Source organism: Pseudophryne corroboree (assembly GCF_028390025.1).
Source record: "Pseudophryne corroboree isolate aPseCor3 chromosome 3 unlocalized genomic scaffold, aPseCor3.hap2 SUPER_3_unloc_2, whole genome shotgun sequence".
NCBI classification, from domain to species: domain Eukaryota; kingdom Metazoa; phylum Chordata; class Amphibia; order Anura; family Myobatrachidae; genus Pseudophryne; species Pseudophryne corroboree.
In genome coordinates this window covers 1,807,083-1,826,511 of record NW_026967508.1, presented here as the reverse complement: position 1 = coordinate 1,826,511, position 19,429 = coordinate 1,807,083, and the positions used below count along the sequence as shown (strand labels likewise).

General features: G+C 45.7%; 2 protein-coding genes across 2 annotated transcripts in view; one reads left to right on the top strand and one right to left on the bottom strand.

The window, feature by feature from the left end:
* LOC134983637 (oocyte zinc finger protein XlCOF7.1-like) overlaps positions 1–10,849 on the bottom strand; it is a 28,140-nt gene extending 17,291 nt beyond the window's left edge. The window contains exons 1-3 of the mRNA XM_063949320.1: positions 10,774–10,849; positions 10,566–10,657; positions 9,583–10,207 (exon numbers count right to left, since the gene is read on the bottom strand). Coding sequence (XP_063805390.1) covers positions 9,583–10,207; positions 10,566–10,657; positions 10,774–10,807 — 751 coding nt within the window. The 5' untranslated portion in view covers positions 10,808–10,849. The remainder of the gene's footprint in view (positions 1–9,582; positions 10,208–10,565; positions 10,658–10,773) is intronic.
* LOC134983641 (zinc finger protein 665-like) overlaps positions 1–19,429 on the top strand; it is a 201,967-nt gene that overhangs the window by 142,461 nt on the left and 40,077 nt on the right. The gene's annotated exons all lie outside the window — the stretch shown is intronic.

The window sequence follows — 19,429 nt, the reverse complement described above, 5'->3', positions numbered from 1 at the left end:
CTGGGCATGATACTACCACATGACCTTTATTCCCACAGTACAAACACAACCCCTGCTGTCTCCTCCGCGTCTTCTCACGCGAGGAGAGGCGGGTAGCCCCAATCTGCAGCCGTCTATCCACCCAGATGGATAACTGCATGAGCTGATCCAAGCTATCAGGCAAGGGATATTGTACCAGTTGGTCTTTTATCTGGTTAGAAAGACCTCTTCGGTACTGGTGTCTCAGGGCTGGGTCATTCCACTGGGTATCATGGGCCAACCTCCAAAAACTCCGTACAGTAAACCTCAACTGGCCTTCGCCCTTGCTTAAGGATCGAAATCTGAGCCTCGGCTGAGGCCGTCTTGTCAGGGTCATCATACAACATGCCCAGTGCCGTAAAAAAAGCATCAACACTTTTAAGCGACGGACAGTCAGGCTGCAACCCATATGCCCAGACCTGTGGGTCTCCTTGTAGCAAGGAAATCACTATGCCCACCCGCTGAATCTCCGACCCAGAAGACTGAGGCCTAAGCTGGAAATATAGCTTGCAGCTCTCCTTGAAACAAAAGAACTGCGAGCGATCTCCAGAAAAACGATCCGGGAGATTTACTTTCGGCTCCTTAACCCCTGAGGGTGCTGCTGTTGCGGGAGCTCCGCCAGCGGCCTGGGAGGTGTGCATTTTAATGGACAAATCATTAAATTGTCGAGTCAAGACCTGCACCTGATCGACCACCTGTTGCAAAGTATTTTGAGGGGTATGCTCCATATTCCCACAAAATTTCAACAGGAGTATTGGGCTGCTGAATATGTAATGCACACCAGTGCCTGCAGGAATGTACTGGTGTCTGAACGGAGAGGGATGCAAAACAAATGAACTCACAGACAGACTGGGGAATATGACATTACGTACACAGAAGGTGATAGGGTAAAAAAATAAACACAAAGTGAACAGAGAAGCCCAGAGGCTAAGAAACTGGGTGTCTACCTAGTATTAGGAATGCTCAGATGGAAAGAAGCGAGATGTTGTGTTTTAATACGTAGAGAACCCGAAATGCTGTTGCTAAGGGCAACAGCAAAACTCTAAAGGGTTACCAACGGGTGAGGCAGTAAACTCCTTGGTCAGAGATGGAATAATAGACACAAGGAGAGTCTCCACAATCCTAGTCCTCACTTGCAGTGCACTGGTTCAGCTTACTGCCACTAATCTGACACCTGAACACCTTGCACAGTGAGAAAGGATTTAGGCAGGCAAGTCTGAGAATACAGCAGCAAACTTGCTAAGTTCACAGAGTAGCAAAAGAACCCCAGCAAGTTAAACGACTGACTCCAGTCTTACTGCTAGGTCTGGATTGGCAGAGTGTAGTACCAAATCCCAAGGCCTATTTGCAGTAAGCAACAAACAAACACAAAGCTACACAGTACTGGCTAACTTTCAGGAACTGACTAACCAACAAAGATTCAGCAGCATCTGCTTAACCTGAGAAGAGGCTTTATATAGCAGGTGCTGTCCACGCCCCACTCAGACCTCACAGACTGAGCACAAAAACCAGCACCGGATCCCCTGCCGTGCACAAAGCCTGTAACCACTGCACAGCAAAAGACCCGAACCGGAGTATCAGCTGCGCTCAGGTTACTCCGCTAGCACTTGTCTCCCGGTTGCCATGAGGACGTGGCAGCACAGGGCAGGAGACCCTAACAACTATAGACTTTGGAGAAATAGAGTTATCAATGGTAGGTTTATCATAACTCAATATTTCTCCTGCAAGGTCCACATGGTACCTTGGGATGTCCCAAAGCAAAAATTTAGAGGAGGGTACGCTCTTGATTGGACAGGAGAATCCTTCGTCCGAATGCAGTGTCCTGAGAGGCATCAAAGGCGTAGTATCTAATTAATGTATTGATGGAAGACCATGTGGCTTCCTTGCCCCGTATGCGGGCACCTTGAAGTTCTGCCGAGAAGCCGTGAGATCTATCTCTGGCAACCCCCATTTGTCTACCAGGCTCTGGAAGACTTCTGGGTATAAAGCCCATTTGTTTGAATGAATGGTGTGTCGACTGAGAAAATCTGCTTCCCAGTTTAGGACTCCCGGAATGAATACTGCGGACAAGGCCGGTTGATGAAGTTCTGCCCACTTTAGTGTGCGACTTACCTCCTTCATTGCCTTTTGATTGCGCGTTCCTCCTTGATGATTGATGTACGCTACTGCCGTCGCATTTTCCGAGCAAATTGTACTGGCTTTTCCTGAAGAAAGCCCTTCGCCTGAGTGAGAGCCAGATACACGGCCCGAAGCTCCAATATATTTAATCGGCAGGCAACTTTCTTCTTTGGTCCACTGCCCCTAAAAGCAACCCTTTTCTGACTCAGCTCCTCAGCCCAAAAGACTGGCATCCGTTGTCAGAATCTCCCAATCCGAGATCCAAAAGGGTCGCCCTTTGTTCAGATGGAACGTCTGTAGCCACCAGGCTAATGACCTCCAAACTTCCAAAGGAAGGACCAAAGTTTTTATTGTCTGATGTAACCCATTCCATTTGGAAGGAATCAGATGCAGAAGGAGCCTCAAGTGGAATTGAGCATATTACGCCATGTTGAATAATCAATACCATAGATCCCATCACAAGCATCGCTGCGTGAATGGACACCCTTCGACTGTGTAAAAGCTCCCGAATCCTTGACTGTATTGTGGATATTTTGTTCAGAGGGAGACCCAACCTCTGAAGACAGGAATCCAATACAGCCCCCAAGTGCGTCATACATTATGACGGAACCAAGGATGACTTTTGCCCAATTTATGAGCCAGCCGTGGCTTTGTAATCAGGCAATTGTCAGTTGCAGAGTTTCCTGGGACTGAGCCAGGATTAATAGGTCATCTAGGTATGGGAAAATCCTTACCCCCTGACGACGGAGATAAGTTGCCATCACCACCATCATTCTGGTGAACACTCTTGGAGCTGTAGCCAGTCCAAATGGTAGGGCCTGAAACTGAAAATGTTGCCGGAGGATAGCAAACCTGAGATAACACTGATTTTGAGATTGAGCCGGAATGACCCATTCGGTTTCTGTACTAGAAACAGGTTGGAATAGAAACCTTGCCCCTGCTGTGCAGGTGGGACCGGTACTATCACTCCTGATTGTACCAACTTCTGAACGGCCTCCTGTAAAGCCCTGGCCTTCGCTTCCACTGAAGACGGGCTGGTACAAAGCTTACGGCTGCTAGAACAGCAGCCCAAAGATCGTGGTCCGGCTCCTGTCGCACCAATATAAAAAACAGAATTGCCTGAGCCAGGAGGCGGGGATATAGGGGACTGGCCCATTGCATTCTGGGAGGCCGAAAACTTTGATCGTTGGTGACGATCCACTGACGCTACCTCATATCCCAAGGTACCCTGTGGACCCTGCAGGAGAAATAACATTGCCTGTGCATACACTTAGGTAGCACTGAGAGATCATGTGGGATTACTAGAGGTGACATGGGCTGTGCAGTAATATAACATCGCCTGTGCATACATTTAGGTAACACTGAGAGAACATGTGGGATTACTAGAGGTGACATGGGCTGTGCAGTAATATAACATCACCTGTGCATACATTTAGGTAACACTGAGAGATCATGTGGGATTACTAGAGGTGACATGGGCTGTGCAGTAATATAACATCACCTGTGCATACATTTAGGTAACACTGAGAGATCATGTGGGATTACTAGATGTGACATGGGCTGTGCAGTAATATAACATCCCCTGTGCATACATTTAGGTAACACTGAGAGATCATGTGGGATTACTAGAGGTGACATGGGCTGTGCAGTAATATAACATTGCCTGTGCATTCATTTAGGTAACACTGAGAGATCATGTGGGATTACTAGAGGTGACATGGGCTGTGCAGTAATAGAACATCGCCTGTGCTTACATTTAGGTGACACTGAGAGATCATGCGGGATTACTAGAGGTGACATGGGCTGTGCAGTGATATAACATCGCCTGTGCTTACATTTAGGTAACACTGAGAGATCATGCGGGATTACTAGAGGTGACATGGGCTGTGCAGTGATATAACATCCCCTGTGCATACATTTAGGTAACACTGAGAGATCATGCGGGATTACTAGAGGTGACATGGGCTGTGCAGTAATATAACATCACCTGTGCATACATTTAGGTAACACTGAGAGATCATGTGGGATTACTAGAGGTGACATGGGTTGTGCAGTGACATAACATCGCCTGTGCATACATTTAGGTAACACTGAGAGATCATGTGGGATTACCAGAGGTGACATGGGCTGTGCAGTAATATAACATTGTGCATACATTTAGGTAACACTGAGAGATCATGTGGGATTACTAGAGGTGACATGGGCTGTGCAGTAATATAACATCGCCTGTGCATACATTTAGGTAACAGAGAGATCATGTGGGATTACTAGAGGTGATATGGGCTGTGCAGTAATATAACATCGCCTGTGCATACATTTAGGTAACACAGATCATGTGGGATTACTAGAGGTGACATGGGCTGTGCAGTAATATAACATCGCCTGTGCATACATTTAGGTAACACTGAGAGATCATGTAGGATTACCAGAGGTGACATGGGCTGTGCAGTAATATAACATTGTGCATACATTTAGGTAACACTGAGAGATCATGTGGGATTACTAGAGGTGACATGGGCTGTGCAGTAATATAACAGTGTGCATACATTTATGTAACACTGAGAGATCATGTGGGATTACTAGAGGTGACATGGGCTGTGCAGTAATATAACATCGCCTGTGCATACATTTAGGTAGCACTGAGAGATCATGCAGGATTACTAGAGGTGACATGGGCTGTGCAGTAATATAACATCACCTGTGCATACATTTAGGTAACACAGAGATCATGTGGGATTACTAGAGGTGACATGGGCTGTGCAGTAATATAACATCACCTGTGCATACATTTAGGTAACACTAAGAGATCATGTGGGATTACTAGAGGTGACATGGGCTGTGCAGTAATATAACATTGCCTGTGCATACATTTAGGTAACACTGCGAGAACATGTGGGATTACTAGAGGTGACATGGGCTGTACAGTAATATAACATCGCCTGTGCATACATTTAGGTTACACTGCGAGAACATGTGGGATTACTAGAGGTGACATGGCCTGTGCAGTGATATAGCATTGCCTGTGCATACATTTAGGTAACACTGAGATCATGTGGGATTACTAGAGGTGACATGGGCTGTGCAGTAATATAACATCGCCTGTGCATACATTTAGGTAACACAGAGATCATGTGGAATTACTAGAGGTGACATGGGCTGTGCAGTAATATAACATCGCCTGTGCATACATTTAGGTAACACTGAGAGATCATGTGGGATTACCAGAGGTGACATGGGCTGTGCAGTGATATAACATCACCTGTGCATACATTTAGGTAACACTGAGATCATGTGGGATTACCAGAGGTGACATGGGCTGTGCAGTGATATAACATCACCTGTGCATACATTTAGGTAACACTGAGATCATGTGGGATTACTAGAGGTGACATGTGCTGTGTAGTAATATAACATCCCCTATGCATACATTTAGGTAACATTGAGAGAACATGTGGGATTACTAGAGGTGACATGGACTGTGCAGTAATATAACATCACCTGTGCATACATTTAGGTAACACTGAGAGATCATGCGGGATTACTAGAGGTGACATGGGCTGTGCAGTAATATAACATCCCCTGTGCATACATTTAGGTAACACTAAGAGATCATGTGGGATTACTAGAGGTGACATGGACTGTGCAGTAATATAACATCCCCTGTGCATACATTTAGGTAACACTGAGATCATGTGGGATTACTAGAGGTGACATGGGCTGTGCAGTAATATGACATCACCTGTGCATACATTTAGGTAACACTGAGAGAACATGTGGGATTACTAGAGGTGACATGGGCTGTGCAGTAATATAACATCGCCTGTGCATACATTTAGGTAACACAGAGATCATGTGGGATTACTAGAGGTGACATGGGCTGTGCAGTAATATGACATCACCTGTGCATACATTTAGGTAACACTGAGAGATCATGTGGGATTACTAGAGGTGACATGGGCTGTGTAGTAATATAACATCGCCTGTGCATACATTTAGGTAACACAGAGATCATGTGGGATTACTAGAGGTGACATGGGCTGTGCAGTAATATAACATCGCCTGTGCATACATTTAGGTAACAGAGAGAACATGTGGGATTACTAGAGGTTACATGGGATGTGCAGTAATATAACATCGCCTGTGCATACATTTAGGTAACACAGAGATCATGTGGGATTACTAGAGGTGACATGGGCTGTGCAGTAATATAACATCGCCTGTGCATACATTTAGGTAACAGAGAGAACATGTGGGATTACTAGAGGTGACATGGGATGTGCAGTAATATAACATCGCCTGTGCATACATTTAGGTAACAGTGAGAGAACAGAATGAATATTACCAGCTATCCCTGTTACTGGAAATGCTCCGTGTCAGACATTACAATGAGCAGACTCCTGTCTAGATTAGGTACAGAGGCTAGATACACACGCAGCGATGGTATATAGTGCAGCTCCTCCTCTTACTCTGTATCTCCGTAATCACACACCTGATCTGACTTCCTAACACCCTCTGCCATGGATATATAGTGATCGCTGTCACCAAATCTAACGGGTGCAGGTCCCATTTCTTTCCATCCATCGGCTGTAGGTAACAAGACGGTAATACAACCTCCTGGGTGATGCGAGATGTGGATACATCTTTGGACAAGATATCTGACCTGGCTCTTAGAGACCATGTACCCTTGTAGATATTTACAAAGGGATCTCTTCACCCAAGCGATTTATCTCTCCAACCTTTCTGGCAGAAGTAACTGGCACCAGCGTCACTACATTCCGTGCCACCAATCTCAGAGAGACGTCATGTAGTGCTACAAATGGGAGATCCATCAGAGCCTTAAGGTTGAGGTCCCACAAAGCATTGTGCATGGATAGAGAGGCATAAAGGAATCCACACCGCATAGGGTAAAAGACCTGTGGAATGGTTGCATTGGTTGGATCTGCAGTGGAATAACACCATTTAATAAATGTCTTCCATACTCTGTTATATACTAATGTAGGGCTCATCTTTCTGCCTGCAAAAGTGCCTCAATTACAGACTCTGATGCTCCTGCTCCATTTCCATGCAATAAATCTAGTTCTATGTTTAGGTGAAAGACTGGGCCCTGGGACAATAATGTGGACAGCGAGGCACAGGCCATGGTTCTTCCTGAACATATCCCAAGCTACCTGGAACCAAGGATGATGAGGACAGAATGGAAGCATTGCCATGACCTCTACTTTCTCTTTCTAGATCTTCCTTAGCCTGTGAGATGAGGGGACACTGGGCAGCGGATACAACCAGGAAACAGTCAGTGCGTCCATTCTTTCTGCCCCTGGAAACCTGGGTTCTGTTGTGTTCTGCTTTGTTACCATAATGACTACTTGAAGAAGCCTGAATCTTTCTATCAGTAGCTGGAAGACTTCCTGATGTAGGGACCAGTCCCTTGGAACATCCTACTTCTGTCTCAGCTATTCGGCCACTGTATACTCCTAGCCTGCTACATGGAACGCGTGAGGTGACTCTCTCTACACAAGATATCAGATTTTCCACCTCTGCCACCATCCCATTGCTTTCCTGGCACACTCTCTGTCTGAGAATACTCGGAAATGCTTCTCCAGTAACTGTTGATGGAAACATTGATCTACTGTCCATACTGCTCTGACTTACAGGACACTTATGTGACACTTCTCTTCCCGTAACCACATACCTGGTGCTATCGTTGCCTGGAGGTGAGTTCCCGAGCCTGTGGCAATGTCTGATGTATCGGCCATACTGGGTGTAAGGGTGACATTACCTGTGTCGTTACCTTTAGATCATGACACCGAATGAGACATCTCTTGGTGGTTCTCAGTAACCCGACGCTGCGATCCTAAGGTGCCGGCATGTGATCCTACATGGTATTACATATGGAATCTACACACCCGCCATCTTGTGCAGAAGACACCTCTATGGTGGAAGAGAACGTTCTCACCAGCTGTTACCCTTTCCTTACTGCTGTCTGCTGATGGGTCTGTAGATGATACGCCAAGGACCAGACCCTAACACATTACTCTGACAGTGTCACTTACCTCTGTATGGTATGGGTGTGCACTGCCAGGAATGTCATGTGGATACATGACAGAGGCTCTGTGTCATGTGGCATTAGGAATCCCGAGCCTGTGTCCCAGCAAGCAGCCGCACCGGGTGGTCTTCATGTGACCGCCGGTCAGCTGACCGACAGTCACATGACCTCCTCGGTGAGCCCGACGGCTCACTATCCAGATAGTCGGCATGCCGACCAACAGGGACTATTTCCACTCGTGGGTGTCCACTACACCCACAGAGTGGGAATAGAACCTGTGGCGATCGCAGCGCACCTGTGAGCCCGCAGCGTGGCGAGCGCAGCGAGCCCGCAAGGGGCTTGCTGCACTAGCCTCTCCCCGCCGGGATCCCGGCGTCGGTATGCTGCCGGGATCCCGGCGTCGGTAAGGTGACCGGCGGTCAGGAGACTGCCGGTCACCCGTACTACACCCGCCGCACCATGCCAGAGATAGGGAGAGGTTTATATATACACTGCCGAGTGCAAATAGTGACACTCTCAGTGCATACAGAGATCACACAGTAAGACAAGTGACATGTACCAGCATGTGACCAGACCTTCCTGGGTGTGTCATCTATGGGAGAATTCACCAAGCAGGATCATATATACTGACAGCAAGATGGGGTTTCACCTGACTAGTTTTCCCATAATCTGTAATATGCACTTTACTACCAGGATACTATACTGTGACCTCACAGCTGTATGTCACTAACACATCCATAGCGTACATAATATAGCATGTAATACCATAGGCAGAGGTACTGCTAGTACACAGTATGGCTGCTGATGACACGCACTGACATGATGTGAGGGGGAGAGCAGCAGTATAATAGGGGCTGATGGCTCCTGATGTATGAGATACACCAGAGAGTGTGGGGAGGAGACTGGTCAGATCTCTGGGCTGGTAACACACAGTGACATGATGTGAGGGGGAGAGCAGCAGTATAATAGGGGCTGATGGCTCCTGATGTATGAGATACACCAGAGAGTGTGGGGAGGAGACTGGTCAGATCTCTGGGCTGGTAACACAGTGACATGATGTGAGGGGGAGAGCAGGAGTATAATAGCGGCTGATGGCTCCTGATGTATGAGATACACCAGAGACTGTGAGGAGGAGACTGGTCAGATCTCTGGGCTGGTAACACACAGTGACATGATGTGAGGGGGAGAGCAGGAGTATAATAGGTACTGATGGCTCCTGATGTATAAGATACACCAGAGAGTGTGGGGAGGAGACTGGTCAGATCTCTGGGCTGGTAACACACAGTGACATGATGTGAGGGGGAGAGCAGGAGTATAATAGGGGCTGATAGAGGATGTTGTAGGATAAGAGATTGCTGTAGTGACTGAGCAAGGAGAAAATTTAATAAGTAATTATTACTCACCTGTGCTGATATCTGTAGGGATTTCCTCCTCCTTATACTGCTGATCACCCCTCAAATACGTCTCTTTTTCTCCCTCTATATCTTCTGCCTTCATATCAGTCACATACGTCTCTTCTTCTCCCTCTGTATCTTCTACCTTCATATCAGCCACATACGTCTCTTCTTCTGCCTTCATATCAGTCACATACGTCTCTTCTTCTCCCTCTGTATCTTCTACCTTCCTATCAGCCACATACGTCTCTTCTTCTCCCTCTGTATCTTCTGCCTTCATATCAGTCACATACATCTCTTCTTCTCCCTCTATATCTTTTGCCTTAATATCAGTCACATACGTCTCTTCTTCTCCCTCTGTATCTTCTGCCTTCATATCAGTCACATACGTCTCTTCTTCTCCCTCTATATCTTCTGCCTTCATATCAGTCACATACATCTCTTCTTCTCCCTCTATATCTTTTGCCTTAATATCAGTCACATACGTCTCTTCTTCTCCCTCTGTATCTTCTGCCTTCATATCAGTCCCATACGTCTCTTCTTCTCCCTCTATATCTTCTGCCTTCATATGAGTCACATACGTCTCTTCTTCTCTGTATATATCATTAATCTTCATATCAGTCAGCTGGTCCCCCTAAATAGATCAGGGAATATAAAGTGTAATGCCTGATGTTATTACTTGAGAGGAAACAGTATAATATCAGTGTATGGGACACACAGCTGCTCTGCACATCATATAACATTGCATCTAGTCAAACCTTGTGTTTGTATGCAGGTTAAATACTGGCTGCTTTTGCACGGAGCCTACAACTACTGGGCAGTTTTAGTATGACAGATTAATTCAGATTTGAGATTGGACATGCTCCTCCCAGATCTGCCCCCTGCACTGCAGCACGGTGTCACCTACTTGCTCTTGTTTGCTTCACTCCCACCTCAGTATCAGCCCAGTGACAGTCACTTTGGTATATTGGGAGACCCTAAATCCCACCTACCTGATCCTCCTGTGGGGTCCTGTGATTCTCCTCTGAACAATCCTGGGAATACAGAGGATGGGGACATCTCTCTGTGGTATCTCTGGGCCCATCTGTAGGAAACACACAGTGACTAAGTACAGTATATATGTGATTATCAGATGATGTGTGTATATAGGGGGCCCCATAGCTGCTCTCCCCTGTACAATACATGACAGTCTCCTCTTACCCAGTAATGTGAGGGGCCGGTGATTCTCCATCATCACGTCCTTGTACAGACCCCTGTGTTCCTCTATATACTCCCCCTCCTGCATGGAGACATAGCCAGTGACATCCTGACACCTAATAGGAACCAGGCACACACAATGATACAGTCATCACCCAGATACATCCCCTGGTATTACTGTATAATGTCCCATTCCCAGCAGTCACCTCTCCAGTCATCACCTGGACACGTCCCTCAGTGTTACTGTATAATGTCCCATTCCCAGCAGTCACCTCTCCAGTCATCATCCAGACACGTCCCCTGGTGTTACTGTATAATGTCCCATTACCAGCACTCCCCACCGAGACACCCCCCCCAGTGTTACTGTATAATGTCCCATTCCCAGCAGTCACCTCTCCAGTCATCACCCAGACACGTCCCCTGGTGTTACTGTATAATGTCCCATTCCCGGCAGTCACCACTCCAGTCATCACACAGACACATCCCCTGGTGTTACTGTATAATGTCCCATTACCAGCAGTCACTTCTCCAGTCATCACCCAGACACATCCCCTGGTATTACTGTATAATGTCCCATTCCCAGCAGTCACCTCTCCAGTCATCACCTAGACACGTCCCCCGGTGTTACTGTATAATGTCCCATTCCCAGCAGTCACCTCTCCAGTCATCATCCAGACACGTCCCCTGGTGTTACTGTATAATGTCCCATTCCCAGCAGTCACCTATCCAGTCATCACCCAGACACATCTCCCGGAGTTACTGTATAATGTCCCATTCCCAGCAGTCACCTCTCCAGTCATCATCCAGACACGTCCCCTGGTGTTACTGTATAATGTCCCATTCCCAGCAGTCACCTCTCCAGTCATCACCCAGACACATCCCCGGAGTTACTGTATAATGTCCCATTCCCAGCAGTCACCTCTCCAGTCATCACACAGACACATCCCCTGGTGCTACTGTATAATGTCCCATTACCAGCAGTCACCTCTTCAGTCATCACCCAGACACATCCCCTGGTGTTACTGTATAATGCCCCATTCCCAGCAGTCACCTCTCCAGTCATCACCCAGACACATCCCCTGGTGTTACTGTATAATGTCCCATTACCAGCAGTCACCTCTCCAGGCATCACCCAGACACGTCCCCTGGTGTTACTGTATAATGTCCCATTCCCAGCAGTCACCTCTCCAGTCATCACCCAGACACGTACCCTGGTGTTACTGTATAATACCCCATTCCCAGCAGTCACCTCTCCAGTCATCACCTAGACACGTCCCCCGGTGTTACTGTATAATGTCCCATTCCCAGCAGTCACCTCTCCAGTCATCATCCAGACACGTCCCCTGGTGTTACTGTATAATGTCCCATTCCCAGCAGTCACCTATCCAGTCATCACCCAGACACGTCTCCCGGAGTTACTGTATAATGTCCCATTCCCATCAGTCACCTCTCCAGTCATCATCCAGACACGTCCCCTGGTGTTACTGTATAATGTCCCATTCCCAGCAGTCACCTCTCCAGTCATCACCCAGACACATCCCCGGAGTTACTGTATAATGTCCCATTCCCAGCAGTCACCTCTCCAGTCATCACACAGACACATCCCCTGGTGCTACTGTATAATGTCCCATTACCAGCAGTCACCTCTTCAGTCATCACCCAGACACATCCCCTGGTGTTACTGTATAATGCCCCATTCCCAGCAGTCACCTCTCCAGTCATCACCCAGACACATCCCCTGGTGTTACTGTATAATGTCCCATTACCAGCAGTCACCTCTCCAGGCATCACCCAGACACGTCCCCTGGTGTTACTGTATAATGTCCCATTCCCAGCAGTCACCTCTCCAGTCATCACCCAGACACGTACCCTGGTGTTACTGTATAATACCCCATTCCCAGCAGTCACCTCTCCAGTCATCACCCGGACACGTCCCCCGGTGTTACTGTATAATGTCCCATTCCCAGCAGTCACCTCTCCAGTCATCACCCAGACACGTCCCCCGGTGTTACTGTATAATGTCCCATTCCCAGCAGTCACCTCTCCAGTCATCACCCAGACATCTCCCGGAGTTACTATATAATGTCCCATTCCCAGCAGTCACCTCTCCAGTCATCGTCCAAGCACGTTGTCAAAGTCAGAAAAATATTGTGATGCACATTGCCATATTTGCACCTCATGCGAGTGCCTGCTGCACGTGCATGAGCCCTGCCGTGCGTGCGCATATTCGCCATTGCGTGCACCCGCGGGTGCACGGTATGCGCATTTACGGTAGGGCTTGTGTACGCCTAGCAGGCGACTCAATCGTAACATATTTTAACCATATAATGTATTTAGTAGATTATGGTCCCTTTGATAGAATCTGAAAGTTTAGTTAATGTAGCATGTTCATAGAAAAAGAGATCCCTCTTTGTTTGATACGAAGGGTCAGACAGGGGTTACGCAGTGGTGTTTAGTATCCATCGGAAGAGTATTTAATTAGCAATATTCCGGTGTTGGTTTGAAGCGGATTAATCGCTCGTGCGAATAGTTATGACTATAAGAAGTTTATGGACATATACTATGTTTGCACTTTATTACCCATGCGGCGGGAAACCCAGTTCCCCTCCCACCTGAGCAGTTTGAAATAGTCACAGCCCACCTGTATGAACCAACCTATGACCTTTTGTTATAATGCAGAGACTAATTCCTGTGTCCAATGAACAATGAGATTGTAGGGACCATTGTATTGTATTGTGTGTAGTGTATATATAGACAAGCCGATCTGATCCAGCTCCCACTCTACTCTCTTCAACGGTTCTCATCACTGATAATCGGGAGCTGGATATCCAGAAAGGCGCATGCGATTGTTCCCCTTGTGCGTAAGTTTCTCCGCAACCATATTGTCTTTATTGTTATTGTGAGCCATCTTCTCTCTTCTCTTCTCTCTCTCTTTCCTCTTAAATATAATTGTACTGCTATTGTATTTTATGTGTAGTTATTCGGTTAGGTATTCTGTGTTAGTTTGGTAGTGTATAACTTGTACTGTTTATTCTTTTGAAATAGAACGTTCATTTAAGGTGTTAGAACCTAAGACCGGTATCTGTGTGTTCATTATATTTCTAAGTATTCTCAGAGCGTCATAGACGCTCATACATCTTTTAAACTAACATGGTTACACTGTGTTGCATTTACACCTCATCACTGCACAAAGGTTTACATTATAAGTACATTGTTTATGGTATAGTTATAAAGGTTTAACTCTGTGAGCTTCAGCGCCGCTTGTGATCTCTTTGTGGTCTCGAGCGTCCGCTACGCTGATAGCGTATCATTACGATAGTCGGCAGCCTATAACGTGCTTGCCTGTACGCTTTAGGCTGTGAGCGAACGTGCCGCTCGTGCGTCTCGACCACGGCTAAGCGTTTGTTACGCAACGTGCGTACTCTTACGGTGTTCCATACGCCAATTGCGTACTGTGTTCTTTAGGTTTTAAGTAAGATAAATATTAGGCTTTATCAACGTCCCCTGGTGTTACTGTATAATGTACCATTCCTAGCAGTCACCTCTCCAGTCATCACCCGAACACGTCCCCTGGTGTTACTGTATAATGTCCCATTCCCAGCAGTCACCTCTCCAGTCATCACCCAGACACGTCCCCTGATGTTACTGTAAAATGTCCGACTCCCAGCAGTTACCTCTCCAGTCACCACCCAGACACATCCCGTGTTGCTATTGTATAATGTCCCATTCCCAGCAGTCACCTCTCCAGTCAGCAGCTGAATGATCTTGTGGGTGAGTTCCAGGATCTTCTGCTCATTATGCCTCTCATGTATCAGTGAGTGAGGTGGAGGCACCATGATGGGGCTCTGGATCCTGCTCTGTCCTCCTGACAGGCAGGGATGGCTGCTGGGTGTCTCATACTCACCAGATGTCTTCTTCTCTACTGTGTAACCCTGAGAATTGTGAGACAACAAATATTATAATAAACACCCCAGATCCTCTCACCTTCCCAGTCATGTCCCTGTATTATTACTATAGATATAGGCGATATCACTGTGACGCTCCCAGACCCCCTCACCTCCCCAGTCATATCCCTGTATTATTACTATAGATATAAGTGATGTCAATGTGGCACTCCCAGATCCCCTCACCTCCCCTCCCCAGTCATGTCCCTGTATTATTACTACAGATATAAGTGATGTCACTGTGATGCTCCCAGATCACCTCCCCTCCCCAGTCATGTCCCTGTATTATTACTACAGATATAAGTGATGTCACTGTGATGCTCCCAGATCACTTCCCCTCCCCAGTCATGTCCCTGTATTATTACTATAGATATAAGTGATGTCACTGTGATGCTCCCAGATCCCCTCACCTCCCCAGTCATGTCCCTGTATTATTACTATAGATACAAGTGATGTTAATGTGATACTCCTAGATCCCCTCACCTCCCCAGTCATGTCCCTGTATTTATTACTATAGATATAAGTGATGTCAAAGTCAGAAAAATATCTCTATGCACACTGCCATATTTGCACCTCATTCAGGTCCGCGCTGCGCATGCGTACGCTCTCCCGTGTGTGCGCATACTCACAGTCGCGGGCACCCGCAGGCGCACGGTATGCGTATTTACGGTAGAGTTTATGTAATCGTAACAAAAAAAACGAAAAACCTAGGCGCTAATTTTATGAAGAAAAATTAGATATATAAGTACATATATACATATGCAAACATGCACATGTACATCCAAAATGTTCGCACCTCTGTATCTCCCGTTCGCTGCTGCAAACAAACTTCTGTACGTTTGTGTATAAATATAAGGAAAAGAAATAATACAGCTGCGCCCGGGATTAACAGAGAATATAATGAACCATAGTTAATCAATTAATTGCACATGCAAATACAGGCCACCGAGTGTCAGATCAATTGAGCCCAATCAATATTGCACATAAATGTTTTAATATATAACAAAATAAAATTATATTTAAAATATACTGTGCACAGTATCAAATTGATAATGCTTTAAAAAAGCCAAAAGAGAGAACATATAAAACTTAAATCATAAAAGTGTGTCCAATTATGAACACAATAATGTAGCATATATGGTATCTCAGACCTGTCTCAATTAAGAAACGTAGTCATTGAAAAACACTGTTGCGCAATTAATTTAAACAGTAACTAAGATATCAGTTTAAAGTCCACAATAATGTATGGTGATTACTTAATTTGAACATATATCTCAGTTCTTCAAGTCCATAAGGTATATAACTATTGTTGTGATAAATACCGTTCGTGCAAAAGGAACTATAATATGAAATGCTTGTTCTCTAAGACAGGTACGTGTGGCGTCCCACCGTAAAGTTACCTGATATAGTTGTGAAATAGGAACCGGTGTTTGGATTAAGCGCACCTCATGTAGCTGCTGGATTGATTGGCAATATTGAGACCGCTGATCCTTGGTTGAATAACAGGAAGAAAGGTGCAGATAGTAACCGCCAGACTGCGCTGGCTTAGATGATCACCTCGTGATGCTCTTACCGGCAAACCCGTCCTGCGGATAGTGCAGATAGTGACCGCCAGACTGCGCTGGCTTGGATGATCACCTCGCAGTGCTCTTACCGGAAAACCCGTCCTGTAGCGAGAGGGAGCCGAGCTGGAGTTATATCACCTCACGCCGACCCGCCGGGTCAGATGGAATAATGTGACCGATGTACTGCAGCGGAGGTCGGCTGGCTGTGTCTCATAGGCACCAATCAAAAATTTCCGTGTCGGTTCAAACCTCTGGGTATCTAACCAGAGGAATTGCGTGTGGCAGGTATCCCTGATGGGAAAATAGGGAGGACTCCTCCCTATTTTCCCATCTGGGATACCTGCCACACGCAATTCCTCTGGTTAGATACCCAGAGGTTTGAACCGACACGGAAATTTTTGATTGGTGCCTATGAGACACAGCCAGCCGACCTCCGCTGCAGTACATCGGTCACATTATTCCATCTGACCCGGCGGGTCGGCGTGAGGTGATATAACTCCAGCTCGGCTCCCTCTCGCTACAGGACGGGTTTTCCGGTAAGAGCACTGCGAGGTGATAATCAAAGCCAGCGCAGTCTGGCGGTCACTATCTGCACTATCCGCAGGACGGGTTTGCCGGTAAGAGCATCACGAGGTGATCATCTAAGCCAGCGCAGTCTGGCGGTTACTATCTGCACCTTTCTTCCTGTTATTCAACCAAGGATCAGCGGTCTCAATATTGCCAATCAATCCAGCAGCTACATGAGGTGCGCTTAATCCAAACACCGGTTCCTATTTCACAACTATATCAGGTAACTTTACGGTGGGACGCCACACGTACCTGTCTTAGAGAACAAGCATTTCATATTATAGTTCCTTTTGCACGAACGGTATTTATCACAACAATAGTTATATACCTTATGGACTTGAAGAACTGAGATATCTGTTCAAATTAAGTAATCACCATACATTATTGTGGACTTTAAACTGATATCTTAGTTACTGTTTAAACTAATTGCGCAACAGTGTTTTTCAATGACTACGTTTCTTAATTGAGACAGGTCTGAGATACCATATATGCTACATTATTGTGTTCATAATTGGACACACTTTTATGATTTATGTTTTATATGTTCTCTCTTTTGGCTTTTTTAAAGCATTATCAATTTGATACTGTGCACAGTATATTTTAAATATAATTTTATTTTGTTATATATTAAAACATTTATGTGCAATATTGATTGGGCTCAATTGATCTGACACTCGGTGGCCTGTATTTGCATGTGCAATTAATTGATTAACTATGGTTCATTATATTCTCTGTTAATCCCGGGCGCAGCTGTATTATTTCTTTTTCTTTATGTAATCGTAGCGTGCGACTCATTCGTTACATATTTTCACTAATAATGTAATTTGTAGATCATGGTCCCTTTGATAGATTCTGAAAGTTTGGTTAACATAGCATGTTCCTGAACAGAGAGATCCCTCTTTGTATTGTACGAAGGGTCTAACAGGGGTCATACAGTAGTGTTTGGTACCCATCGGAAGAGTATTTAAATAGCAATATTCCGGTGTTGGTTTGGAGCGGATCAATCGCTCGTGCGAATAGTTATGGACATAAGAAGTTTATGTCCATTTACTATTATTTGTTCTTATTTAATCATGCGGCGGGAAACCCAGTATCCCACCCACCTGGACAGTTGGAAACAGTCACAGCCCACCTGTATGAATCAACCTATGACCTTTTGTTATAATGCGAAGCCGAATTCCTGTGTCCAATGAACAATGAGATTGTAGGGACCATTGAATTGTATTGTGTGTGGGGCATAAATAGGCAGGCCGACGATACCCAGTTCACTCTCTTCAACGGTTCTCATTGCTGATAATCGGGAGCTGGATATCGAGGCGCATGCGATCGTTTCCCCTTGTGCGTAAGTTTTCTCCGCAATCATATTGTCTTTCTTGTTACTCTGAGCCAATCTCTCTCAATCTCAATCTCTCTCTCTCTCTCTCTCTCTCTCTCTTTCTCTCTCTCTTTCTCTTTCTCTCTTATTTCCCTTTAAATAGTAACTGTATTGTATTGTATTTTCTGTGTAGTTATCTGGTTAGTTAGTCTATGTTATATTGTAGTGTATGCTTTGTACTGTGATTCTTTTTGCAAGTATAATAGTCATAATACATATAATAGGTTTTGGACCCTAAGCCCAGGTATCTGTGTATTTCTTATAGTGTTAAGTAATCTCAGAGCGTCGGTGACGCTCAAGCAGCTTTGTAGTTAATCAGGTTACACCAGGTTGCATTTACACTCTATCACCACACTAAGGTTTACTGTATATTTAGTTGTTAAAGGTATAGATATAAAGGTTTAACGTTGTGAGCGTCTGCATCGCTGGTGATCTCCTCGTGGTCCCGAGCGTCCGCTACGCTATAGCAAATCATTACGTTAGTCGGCAGCCAATAGCGTGCCTGCCTGTGATCTCTGGGCCGTAAGCGAACGCGACGCTTGAGCGTCTCGACTACGGTTGAGCGATCGCTACGCAACTTGCGTACCCTTACGGTACTTCCTACGTAGATAGCGTACAGTGTTCTTAGACCTCTTAAAGTGTTTTATATACGATAAATATTCAGCTTTATCAATTGGCGGCTCGCCCGTCCTTCACATATCTGCACTAGGTAGATACAGCAGACATTATCCAGCAGCAAAGGGCGGGAGGTTGTATTCCTCGTAGTGCTGTCGGGATAAGCGTCTGCTTCTCTTAGTAAAGGGTGCTGAAGGAATCCGGGAACCGGAGGTAAGAGCAAAACGCTAGTGTCTTTTAAAACTTTATTTTTCTGTCTTGCGTATCCACGCACGCACACATATATATCTGCATTTCTTTTTCATTTGTGTATTTTCGTATATCACTCTCCTGTCTGCCAGTTTTATAGTTGATAAACGTGCTAAAAGAGATTTGCCGTTATTTCACAGTTTAAGAATAGAGGTAATATAGTTAAAGTATAGACAAACACACGGTTTGCCTGGGAGATAAGGCGAAGTCAGTGTGGTGTGTGGTAGATGATCAAGGATCATCTACATTGATAAAAGTATAAATTGTGTTACGGTGGATCTTTGCTTTGCGTACATGTGTCTCTAACAAAGACTTGCATACGCAATCCAAAGGCCGACGCACGC